General features: G+C 34.2%; 1 protein-coding gene across 1 annotated transcript in view; it reads left to right on the top strand.

Moving 5' to 3' along the window:
* The window catches only part of LOC120355119 (basic-leucine zipper transcription factor A-like), a 13,686-nt gene extending 845 nt beyond the window's left edge, over positions 1-12,841 (top strand). The window contains exons 2-4 of the mRNA XM_039443439.1: positions 623-722; positions 11,150-11,277; positions 12,592-12,841. Of these exons, the coding sequence (XP_039299373.1) occupies positions 623-722; positions 11,150-11,277; positions 12,592-12,706 (343 nt within the window). The 3' untranslated portion in view covers positions 12,707-12,841. The remainder of the gene's footprint in view (positions 1-622; positions 723-11,149; positions 11,278-12,591) is intronic.
* Positions 12,842-13,657: the final 816 nt, after the last annotated feature.

The raw sequence follows: 13,657 nt of genomic DNA, 5'->3' as shown, positions 1-13,657 counted from the left end.
CCCACCTAAGAATGTAGGTCCATTCTTCTCTTATTATCATCTACCTCATTACCCATGCACAATCCTAGAGCTTATGTGAAAAAAATGATGTCTGATTTTAGTAAAAGTCTGGCTTATCATCATCCACCAATAGTGAAAAGCATCAGAATTTTTAAGAGTAGCGGCGCTTCTCAATCAAGCTCTCTGTCTCAAGCTGGCCTTGAAGCTATTGGCAGCGTTATCAAGACAATTCAAGCTGAACTGCTATTCAAGTTGAACCCCCCCCCCCCAGAAAAGAGTTACGAGCGATTGGAGATTCAATTAATTCCATATCAACTGAATTCGATAAATTCAAGAACTCTCTGCTTTGAAAACTAATGCTAAAAGCTCTGCCTGATGAAAATTCCATTCTGAATAGTGTGAATTCTCAACTGAAGTCTGAATTGTCCTCGCTTCAAGAATACACGCTTAGAAATAATTTGATTATCTCAGGAATCCCAGAAACGGGTAGTGAGTCCGTTTATGATATATTCAACAAAGTGTCAACCACAATTAACAGCCAGCTGACATGTAGCGCGGCTCAAAGGCTACCAACTAAAAATGAGACAAATGTCAAATCTATTGTAATTAAATTTCTTTGTAGACATGATAAAGAAAGCTGGTTTGCTGATTTCAAAAAAGTATCATCAAAGGGCAGGGCTAATCATCTCTACGGAGTCAATCAATATAAACCGGGTGGCAGGGTTAGTCCAGTCAACAAAGTCAACGAAGGTTATAGAGGGAGAAGTTTGGAAGACAATTTTTGACCCACTCAGTTCTGTTCAAGGTTGGTAATGAGGTAAACATATCCAAAGTACCCACTCGTCCTAAACCCTGTGCTGAGTGGGTGGGGGTGGTTCAAAGGTACAATCTTTTTATTTCTCGCATATAACTATCCAGACTTACAGACATGACTATTCAGTACAAAATTGAAGCTTACATAATTTTGAATGAAAAAGACTAAGTAATTGACTAAGATTAATGCAGGATGATTTGAACAAGCTGTTGCACTGGCTTAGACACAATAAGATTCAGCTCAATCTTTCAAAAACAAAATAAATGCTGTTTACACTATCAACATCATGGACATTGCCTTCTGCACTGAAGTTTCATGGTAGCTGTGCGAGTGATGACTGTGACTGTGAGGTGGTTGGTCAAACTGACTCATTAAAATATTTGGGTGTGATTGTTGATGAAAAGCTCACTTGGTCTCATCATATTACCTAATATAAAAGCCATCTGCTGTTAATGCTGAGGAAGTTACTTTTTGAATAAATTCTCCCTATGAGTGTCCTGAGGCAGCTATATTTTGCACTTGTCGATTCAAAAATCTGCTACGGTATAAATTGTTGGGGCTCCACTTACATTAGTCACTTGAAGCCCTTAATAACTATACAAAAATCCATAGTTCGTGCATCAAGAAGGAGGGTAGATATGAACATTCTTTTCCTATCTTTCAGAGTCTCAGATGCTTGCCTCTCAGATATATCTATGTTTTAAAGTATTGTTTATGTTCTATGTTATGTCTGGAAACTGTGGTCTTGCGTTGTTCAGGGATGTTCCTAGTTATCAAACTAGGAGAGTGACATCTGATTTACTAAGACTTCCTAAATCGTATACCACTTGTTTCCAGAAATCGTTTGTATTTCTCGGCCCTAGTTTTTCAACAATATTCCTCTTAAAATTAAGAGAACACAAAATTGACTGGTTTTTGAAACAAAAGTTCTTGGATGGCTTAGAGGTCTTATGCCTGACTATTGTAAAATTACATTTTTTCTCACATTGGAATTGAATCTTCAATTCGAGATCTATGAAACTTTATAGTAAATATCAGAGTCATCGATATACAGACAAACTTTTCGACTGAGAATTTTTTTATCATAAATGATTGTTGCATTGTTCCATGGTGTCACCAAGGCTGGGTTGACAGAACAGAATTAATAGATGAATGGTTTATTTAAATCGAGATGATATATAAAAATTTAAAATAATAGTTTCAAAATGAAGTTTTATTGAGAACAAATATAAAATGTGAATTCTAAACTTGTAATTTATAATTTTGTTGTTGACGTGTCATGAAGTCATCACTGATTTGAGATGTGGTTTTGTTCTGACGACGAGGCTTCCTTGTAGCTTTGTCTTTTCTGTTCTTCTCTCTGAAACATGGCTGGCTGATGGGTGTTGTAACTTTGTGCTCTTTAAATAATTTTCTATTTAAGTGAATTTATAATGTTTTAATTGAGTTTTAATCAGTTTATAGTGTTCTATTTTGTCTGTTTATTGATTTGTGGTATACAAGCCAATAGCAACTGTTTTTTCAACTGTAAACTAGATAAGTATTTAGTCGTAGTAATTGTAGATGCTTAGGCTTGTAAGATATAATTCTTTGTCTATTTGTATAATATTTTGCCAAAATTCATCTGAAGATTATAAGTTCATTTGCTCTGAAAACTGGATTTCTCATTCATAGGCGATAGATCCATTCATAATTTATCAAGAATCTATTACATTGGAGCTGACAACTATCCTTAGGTTAATAGGTGTTAAATGCTATCCAACCGATTTAGGAGAAATTGGTAGCACGGCGAATGGTATGCCCTGGTGTGGGACTCAAACTACAAAATATATCCCTGGTTATAAAAAATTATTGGTAGGATAGATATCTTGATGAATTATGAATGGGAGATGCTGCTGAGTGGGAAATCGGTTCGAGAAAGTTCAGGTTCTAATGAGTAATATTTTTTACGCAGTAGCAAGATGGAGAACAATAAAAATAATGAAGTTTATCCAGTGAAAACATTCAAAACTTAGATGAAGAATCACAAGATTTAGACCTAACCTTGAACAATGACTCAAACGATAGTGTAGCTGTAAGTGAAAACGTTTCAAATGTAATAATTCATGAGAAAGTAGTAGAAATATCGAATGAAAAAAGTATGGTAGGAGCTAAAAATGATATAAATCTTATAGCATTCCTAGCACAAAGGTTTGATGAGCAAAATGCTAGGTTTGATGAGCAAAATGCTAGGTTTGATGAGCAAAATGCTAAGATTGATGAGCAAAATGCTAAGTTTAATGCTAGGTTTGATGATATGAAACAAGAATTTGCTAGCATTAGACTAGAGCAGGTTAGTATAAACCTTCTATTGAAAAATGCACATGAAACATTGAGTGATAATCATGAAGATGAAAACAAATTGAAGCAGGATAATAGTAGTGTTAAGATACAGGATCAACTCATTCAAGTTTCTGACAATGTAGGCCTAGTTACTGTTGTTGAAAAAGTCAACCTTAATGAGATAGTAGAATTGAGTAAAGAAGTAGGTAGGGAGTTGTCTTCACTGAAAGTCAACTATCATAAAAGTAATATTGCTACATTGAAGGTTAGGAAAACTATGAACAAAGTGAATGTTTACATGAGACAGGTTTCTGTAGAGGTTAGGAACAATGTAAACAAAATGAATCTTGCTTTGAATCAAGTTGATGAGTTCAACTTTCAACTGAGAATTGAAAAGGTGTATGCAAAGCATTATTTAGTAAACATGACTAACTTTAGTAAGCAAAACGGCTTTGTTGAAACAAATGAACCCATGAATAAAATCATGTTCTTGAAGAAAACAAAACACAAAGTCACCATTGATGTGTTAGTATTCAAAGGTTGTTTCAAGTTGCTTATTTACAAGATGATGACAGTGAATCACATGATGAAAGGGTATTCCCCAGCACACAATGATTAGGAATCCTGTGTTATGCCGGGATTCAGAATAGCATAATCGCTACACAGTGTATGGTAAGAGTCCATAATTGTGTCTTTTTCCTTTCCTGTAGCCTATTTTTCTTGGCCCTTAATCTTTTCAAATTTCGATTCTTTCCTGTCTTTGTGTAATGTTCAGTAAAATTCTTCTATGATGCATATCTTAACCAATCTTGTCCATGGTCATTTAAATTTGTATTTTTTCTGAAATAATTTTGGAAGTTAAAATAGTAGCTTATTTTCCTAATCTTTGAATTGTTGATAAAACTTAACTTTTCTAAAATCTATCCATTGTAGTGTAAATAATTGTTTGCTTGCGGTATATTTTTTCATCATGTATACATATTTTAATCATGTCTATTTTTTTCAGGTATCATATTAGGTAATTAGGTTTTTCAGAGCAAATATGTCCCATGTTCTCATTTTCATTGCATATCGTGCCATAAGCCATATGTAATTAGGTTATAGTTTTCTTCTGGGCTTTTAACCCATTTTGCATTTTATTTTTTTTGCTGTCCAATACTTTGGATTTTTGGTAGACAAGTAGGTGTGATTCTTTTAGAGGTGTGGGCGTGAACCACATATGGCTGGACTCGATTATCTGACCTACTGTTTGCGATATGAAAAACCTTAAGACTGCAACATCATATGTTTGTAAAAACTTTTGCATACTTTTTTTTGTGGTCCGATACTAGAGTCTGCTATCACATTGCCTTACAGACATCTAGGAACTCTCCACCCAGTCACAATAGTCAACTATTTTTTTCCTTCACCAGTTGTTTTTGGGGGAGTGATAGCTCACAATTATAACAAATTAGAGTCAAACTTGGAATTTACAAAATTCCATAGTAGTATATTTATTAAATATACTTCCTTATGAAAGTTCAGTACTGACATGTAGGATAGGCTCTAATTAATCTTTCTTTCTTTGTTTATTTAGGAAATTATTTACCCAATTTTCTTTTCTCTTGTTTGTATTTTTTAGGGAACTTATTTACCATTATTCATCTTGATCGTCTTTGTATTGTAATCTTGAAATGTTTGTACTTATTATACAGTCTTAAATATAAATTATTTTCAAAAAAAATAAATGGTTCATTTAGAACATGCTGAAATCTATTCTTATGTATAAATTCTTTTGTATAATAAATAAACTTCAAAATTTGAAAGTATTAATGAATTGTGTAGCATATATATGTGATGTATTAATGAAAGTTAACTTGAATAATAATGTTTTCATTGAATAAAAACGTTGTGTTATATTATCAATTGAAATGAGTTAAAGGTTAAATTTTTCTAAAGTTTTTGTAATTGATATTTTTAAAAAAATTTTAAAACTGTTTGTTCTATAAATTTTGATATGATTGATATCGTTTGAAATGGATGCTGGAGTGTATGTAGAAATTTTAGTAGGTTTTGATTAGAATTTTGCTGGTATGTGATTGTTTTTTGAGATGGAAAACCATTATTGCCTAAAGAAGAAATGACCAGAAGCTTATGACTTAGAGAGGCAGTAATGAGATAATATTTTTTGTGTGATTACTTATGTTGATTGCCATAGATGCAAATATGATTTAATAATGTTGATTGCCATAGATGCAGATTACTTATGAATATGATTTCCTTTTTGAAGCAAAATATTATTGATGTTTTGAATGATTTCTTGTTTAATGATTGATAGTAAAGTTTTGTCATGAAATGTAGTTTGTGTTTAGAACATTGAAGAGTCGAAATAAACTATAGTATCCAACAGACGATGATTAATAATATTGAATAATTTGCTTTTTATAAAATATTTGAACAGTGAATAAATGAAATGATTTTTTTTTATATTGAAATTTATAATTGATATCTCCATATTTCACAATTTATGTATTGCTGACTGTATAATAAGATGTTAACAAATTTCAATTTTTATGATTATATACTAAAAATAATTATCATGTGTATTAGATTGTATTGATAGCCTAATCAAGATTTTCCTTTTAGTTTAAGCATTTTAAGATGACAGGTACAGCACAGACATTAACATTGAAATAATATCATGTGAATCTCGAAATCAGCAACAAGTGAACGCCATGCAGAGTGTTAAGAACATTTGGGTGATTTTCGAACTAGGTGACTCAACTACACCAATGTCAACACCAATATCAACACCAATAACTACGCCAAAATCTACGCTGAGGCCTACACCAATAACTACGCCAATATCTACACTAATATCTACACCAATAACTAACAGGCTGATGCCTGTGCTGATGCCAACGCCAATATCTACGCCAATGCCTGTGCCAATGCTGATGCCAATGCCAATAGCTATGCCAATGCCTGCGCCAATGCTGATGCCAATGCCAAAACTTACGCTGATGCCTACACTAATAACTACGCCAATGTCAACACAATATCAAACACAATAACTACGCCAAAATCAATGCCTGCGCCAATGCTGATGCCAACGCCAAAAATCTACGCCGATGCCTGTGCTGATGCCAATGCCAAATCTACGCTGATGCCTACACTAATAACTACGCCAATGTCAACACCAATATCAACACCAATAACTACGCCAAAATCTACGCCGATGCCTGTGCTGATGCCAACGCCAATATCTACGCCAATGCCTGTGCCAATGCTGATGCCAATGCCAATAGCTAAGCCAATGCCTGCGCCAATGCTGATGCCAATGCAAAATCTACGCCAATGCCTGCGCCAATGCCAATATCAACGATAACGATATGATATATAAAAATTTAAAATAATAGTTTCAAAATAAAGTTTCATTGAGAACAATTATAAAATGTGAATTCTAAACTTGTAATTTATAATTTTGTTGTTGACGTGTCATGAAGTCATCACTGATTCTGAGATGTGGTTTTTTGTTCTGACGACGAGGCTTCCTTGTAGCTTTGTCTTTTCCTGTTCTTCTCTCTGAGACATGGCTGGCTGATGGGTGTTGTAACTTTGTGCTCTTTAAATAATTTTCTATTTAAGTGAATTTATTAATGTTTTAATTTGAGTTTTAATCAGTTTATAGTGTTCTATTTTGTCTGTTTATTGATTTGTGTGTATACAAGCCAATAGCCACTGTTTTTTCAACTGTAAACTAGATAAGTATTTAGTTCCTAGTAACTGTAGATGCTTAGGCTTGTAAGATATAATTCTTTGTCTATTTGTATAATATTTTGCCAAAATTCATCTGAAGATTATAAGTTCATTTGCTCTGAAAACTGGATTTCTCATTCATAGGCGATAGATCCATTCATAATTTATCAAGAATCTATTACATTGGAGCCGACAACTATCCTTAGGTTAATAGGTGTTAAATGCTATCCAACCAATTTAGGAGAAATTGGTAGCACGGCACTATCTGGAGACCTTATTCAATGTGGTTTCTTAGTTAAAATACTCTGATAATGGTGGCTATGCATTGGCTAAATATGGTTAGTGTGAATGTGTGAATGATTGGTTGCTAATTTTTCTTTCTTTCTTCTTTTTATATTTTTCTACTTCTCTATAAATTCATGAATTATGATATTCATTCCTGCTCGCAGACGTAGAGTTTTGTACTCTCAGCAAGCAGTATTTTTCTATCCAAATTCACAAATTAGTCCTGGTTTAGCATGTTCGAATTCTTGTCTGATGTTAATGTTATTTGTTTAATAAATTAGACTTTTATGTACTTTATAAAATATTAACTTATTACTCTAATATTGTTAAGCTGTATTATTTTTTCTCATAATTTGTAAATATTGTGAATTGGATTGAATAAAATTTGAATTTGAATTTGTCAAAAAACCACTGATTTATTGATAATTAGAAAGACCGGTTTCGGTTATTACACCATTGTCAATCTCTGATAAACTAAAACTAAATACAAGAGCAGCAGAATTCATACTAGTAGGTGAGTACTGCTATTGGTCGAGGGCATGAACGCCTGCCATTGGCCTAGCTAGACAGTCTCCTCCCCCTCAACGGTGTGACAAAATGGCGGCTAAAGCAACAGAATCGCCATGATAATAAAATTTACTTTCAGTACAAAATAAGAACCAAGAAAACAAGTGTGAAAGATAATAAAACAAATATGTAAATAGAAAAACTATTGACTAATGTATGCTTACAATTTTATGATAAAACTAAATTCGTAGTGTTGTATTGGTTGAAATGAATCTGGTCATTTAAACTATACTGGGAATTTCCTTAATACTCTTGTTATTTCTAAAGCCTCTAGAATATTCAAAGATCTGCCTTTGTTATTAACATGCAGGAAAAAAAAGACTTACATAATTTCCTACGATATTGATGTAGGCCTAACAGATTTTTTCATATCTTCTGTAGTTTTCGAGATTTCGCTTTTGAAAGTATGACATAAAAATCTGGTGTGGTACACTCACACAACTTTCCTTGCTCATTGAACTATTTAAAATTTTACATCTATTTTCGTTTAAAAAACCTTTCCCATTATTTGATCAAATATTTCTCTTGTAAAAAAACATCCCCGGAAAAAGTGCCCTTTTATAACCCTACCTTAAAATTTCCAATATAGTTCGCTAAATAACCCTAAGCCTCAATATCAAACGAGAATAATTTAGGAGAAAACATAATGAGATTGACGGCAACATATTTGCAACTACGATCAGACTACTGTATATGTGTATATACAATTGTTTTCAGAGTACTTTTTCCTTTATGTAAATATTGTGAAATTCGATGTTTTTTTTTTAAATTCGTCAAAACAGCTGTTCTACAGATGAAATATCTTGACTATGACATGTTGTTTTTTTATAAACTGCTCTACCTACCACGGTATATGGAAGAAGAAAAAGTAAAAACCGTGTTCCTACCTACCTCATGCACGAGAAGGAGGTTACAAAGTCCATTTCTCAAGGATTGGTGGACCCCCCATTAGTACCCCAGGAAAAAGACACATGTTAGTTGATAGAGCTAATAAATAACTATACAGGGTATGGATTTGAAAAAAATTGTTAGAGCCGTTTTTGAGAAAATCGTGAAAAACATGGTTTTTTAGTAACTGTCATTTTTCTCAAGAATATTACGGAGCTCCTGCAATTTTCACAGAAATGAGACTCATGTCAGTTGATAGGGCTTATAAATAGCTATCCATGGTATAAATTTGAAGAAAATCGTTAAAGCCGTTTTCGAGAAAACCGTGAAAAACATGGCTTTTTAGTCATTACCCGCCATTTTTCTCAAGAATATTACGGAGCTCCTGAAATTTTCCCAGAAATGAGACTCATGCCAGTTGATAGGGCTTATGAATAGTTATCTATGGTATAAATTTGAAGAAAATCGTTGGAGCCGTTTTCGAGAAAACCGTGAAAAACATGATTTTTTAGTCATTATCCGCCATTTTTCTCAATAATATTACGGAGCTCCTGAAATTTTCCCTGAAATGAGACTCATTTCAGTTGATAGGGCTTATAAATAGCTATCCATGGTATAAATTTGAAGAAAATCGTTAGAGCCATTTTCGAGAAAAACGTGAAAAACATGGTTTTTTAGTAATTATCCGCCATTTTTCCGCCATCTTGAATTGAATTCTATTGAATTTCTTATTGTCGGGTCCTCATGGTATAAGGACCTTAAGTTTAAAATTTCAAGTCAATCGGTTAATTAGGAATGGAGTTATCGTGTTCACAGACATACACACATACACACACATACACACACACAACACACACACACACAGACCAATACCCAAAATCATGTTTTTGGACTCAGGGGACCTTGAAACGTATAGAAAACTTGAAATTGGGGTACCTTAATTTTTTTTGGAAAGCAATACTTTCCTTACCTATGGTAGTAGGGCAAGGAAAGTAAAAAACACTTTTGCCTCCATTTTTTTCTCTTATAACTTTTTGAAATCGATGTAAAAAAATTCATGCTGATTATGAGTTTATAGAGCATAGAATTCTCTTCAATTTTATACATAATTTCACAAGTATAATTTCACATCGTTCCCCACGATGTTGCAGCAGCTTTAGTGTTGAGTGTGAAATTTTCAGTTTTGCAACAAAATACCAATTGACAAATAAAAATAATTTGGAGGAAATGTTTTAGACACACATTTTGACTTTGCAGCTTTGCTAGCTTGAATGGCAACCATTTTTGTCCACACATTTTTGTAGGTTGGGGGAGCTTTGAGTCGAACATTGTACTTGTCTTAGGAGGCGACTAAAAGGGACCCCAAGGCAACTCCAGAAGTTGCCTTGCCTTCAAACCCACGGGATCTGCACAGGATCCTGATTCACATCGGCAGTTTTGGAGGGGCGGAAAGAAAAAACCAAGTGACCAGAGATGGGTGAAACTCCAGGCACAAATGTGGGTAAAGAGCCTGAGTCGAGGATGACCAGGTGCCCTCGAGGTAATTTGGCGACCCTTCCTTCAGCGGAAGGACCTAAAAAAAAGCCATTAGTGGAACTCACGTAGGTCACGAGTTTGTGGGTGGAGAGGTCAAAACTCACCACTGCTCAAAGAAGGACGGCCATTTAGGCAAAACTTCCTGGGAGAGGTGAGGCTTTTGACCCTGCAGAGTTTCGGAGGGGCAAAAAAAAAACTAAGAGACCAGAGATGGGTGAAACTCCAGGCAGAAATGTGGGTCAAGAGGCTGAGTCGAGGGTGGCCGGCCGCCTTAGAGGCAGTTTGGCGTCCCCTCTCTCAGCGGAAGGACCTACAAAGAAGGCCAGGAGTGGAGCTCACGTAGGTCACGAGGACTAATCAGTCTGAGGAGACTGCCAAGCATATCACACACTGGATTGTATATGCTTATGCTAAGGGTAGATTGAATGAATGTAATAATTTCTAATGAATGTATTATGTCTCATGATGGATAATAAACTTGATTTGATTGCGACAAGCAACTAGGTGATGAATGGGAAGTTAGCATAGGGAGAAACTCCTGGTTCTTGTGAAGGACACAGGTATTGGTTTGCCTAACTAATATTATTTCTCCATAATTGGAAGAATAAGGCGTTGATGTTGTCAATACCACTAAATTTTTGTATATTTACCAGTACATACCACCAATATACCAAGTATTTGGAAATAGCAACGTCTTATTCTTTCAAGAATTAAAGTAGTACCTACAAAAACTACAGTACTGAACTAAATACTTTTAAAAAAGCATTCACAAATCAATTTCTGGATAAAATCATTCTAGTCTTTGATGAAAAATTGAAATTTTGTAACAAGTTGAAAGATGAGATGATGAATGTTTAGTTCATGTCAAAATACACATAATAAAAAATAACTGAACTTCATATTAGCCAACGTTTTGATTACTTCATCAAATACTAATTCCTATCATTTTGTAAAGGCATTTCCCTATAAGTTATTGTATTTTGGTGTGTTATTTTTCAGATGAAAGATAAAGATAGCAACATTGAAGTGCGCAAGGAAATATTTAGCCAACTCAAAGCAGTCAGGCAGCCAATAGTACAACAAATATCATCAGGACTGACTGAAGATCAATTGAAGGAGGAAAGAGAGTAAGTAACAAAGTAGTTTGTTCTTGAAATACAAGTAATAGTAAAAAACCAACAAATAAATCTAATACATTGTATGTGTAAATCTTTATCGTGTTGCTCAATTACCTGGGGGACATTTTACAAAGGTTTTCATGACAATAATGTAGTGTATCACACTTTTCCGCCATCATATTTCCTGTGGTCCACTAATGTGGGGATCCTCAGCTTTTTGTGTAGTTGAGAAGTTGATATAGTGGTAATTATTCATATTGGGTGAAAAATACTGAGAAATTGTTAAAAACAATTGTTAACAATGAAAAATCTCTGATAAACAATGGTTTATCAGATATTGACAATGGTGTAATAACTGAAACGGGTCTAAGTACCGTATCAATAAATCTGTGGTTTTTGACAATTTCTTAGTCTTTTTAACTCAGGATCCTCAGCTATTGTTTTGGATATACTGAAGCTGCAAACACGGACTACAGGCTGACTGCAAGTAATCATCTGGCACACTAAACACTAATATACTGAATACACTGCAAACCCTCTTTATGATATTTGCGTACTTGCGTTGGGTATTTTGACAGTTGTCAGCCACTCCCTTCTCTGCTTGTTGATTGTTCATCAAGAAAAACAAACAAGATCCGGTCGTCAGATATTCATCACTAAAACAAGACCAGGAATCCACAGCTGATTGGTATTCTCAGGGAACACCCCAGAGATACCTTAGCTGGTACGCTGTAGCCAATTGGTGTTAAGGCGGGTCTTTCTCTAGTGTTCAGGAATTTCTGGATGACGACTTGACACAGATGCTCGTAACACTCCACGAATCCAGGTTTGACACCTGTTGTGTCCTGTAGTAGCAGGAATTCTGTTCAATGTCCTGCGTTCATTCTCAGAAACTCTTTGAAACTTCAACAGAGTTCATCTTTTCTTTTACTAGGTACTCTTCTTTTACTTTCTTTTAATTGGTACCTCTAGTAACCAATTTACAATATTTGACATGTCGTACACCGTTTGAGCTGTGCTGATTAAATGGGGTTTAATACGATGAAATAGCAATAATAATAATACTCTAGAATTATGAAAGTATCCCTTAAAAGAAAAGTGGTTTTTGTTAATAAATGTCAAAAGAATTTAGTTGACTGCCCTGTCGATGAGTGCAAAACAGATTGCAAAAGAAAATACTCTCCCATCACAAGTTTTCAATTTGAAAGACATTCCGTATCACCTCTTGAATTGCATAATTTCATTAATTCAAACGAATATTATAATTATTGTAGTTTGATGTCAAAATAATTATTATTGTAATCAGTTTTCATGCTTTTTCAGGGCTGAAGCTCAACAGCTGGCAGAAATATTTCAATTACTACAAAATCAAGAAGACAAATTCAATGTCAGTTCCATGGAAGAGCTTGAAGATCAGATGAAACTCTATCGTCCTTGATTCACACACTTCATTACTTGATCCACTACTTAAACCACGTGAAAAACCTGCACCGTAATAGAAAATTTGTATATAGTTTGTCCAGTTTGAAAACAACCAATCTACTTAATGAATAAATTTGGAATTGATCAAGAATGTTGTGTTTGTTTAACCATTGAATTTGTCCTTGAATTTTTGCTTTCTTCCTATTATTACAATTTACCTTTCAATCCTAATGCATTTTAAAATATAAACTAATAATCTTAGTAGTCAGCTGTTTGTTGGAATAGGAATTCGCAAAAATATCAACTTGTATTTTCTCATGCAACAGAATTTAACCGGTGTTAAATGGTGTCATCTGAACCAATGAACGAATCGGGCAACAATGCATTGCATTGACTTCATTTATTTGCTGTTTAATTTACTGAACGTACATCCGGGCCTAAGAATAATAACATTTTGTAGAACTGTGTTGTTGTGAATAATTATATTGATTAATACATCAGCCCACAAAAAAGAAAAATCTGGTGTGGCGCACTCACACAACTTTCCTTGCCGTTATGAAAATTGATCACCTGACGCTAGTGTTCCCGCGCATCACAAGTCTACTACTATTCAAAGATCTGAGCCAGCTGGTGACAGGACAATAACGCTAGACACACGAGATCTGCTATCTCTTCATAGTGAATCATTTAATAGAATCAACAGTTGCCAACAGTTTGCAATTGAAATAATAACATTTTCTCGAATTTCGTGCTTATTTTCAATTTCAGGTGGAAATGTTACTGAACATTAATTGTAGAGATTTTCATGTTCAATCTTTTCCACTCGAAATTTTTCGTTTAAATTATATCTGACGCCTGATAATTGGGAATCTAAAATCGAACTTTGCATAGATGGGGCGGAGCTCCTGAAATTTTTACAGATATGGGACTGGTGGCAGCTGATAGAGCTCATCAATGACTATTCTAG

The sequence above is a fragment of the Nilaparvata lugens genome, chromosome Y, assembly GCF_014356525.2.
Source record: "Nilaparvata lugens isolate BPH chromosome Y, ASM1435652v1, whole genome shotgun sequence".
NCBI classification, from domain to species: domain Eukaryota; kingdom Metazoa; phylum Arthropoda; class Insecta; order Hemiptera; family Delphacidae; genus Nilaparvata; species Nilaparvata lugens.
This window is presented reverse-complemented; position numbering and strand designations above follow the sequence as displayed.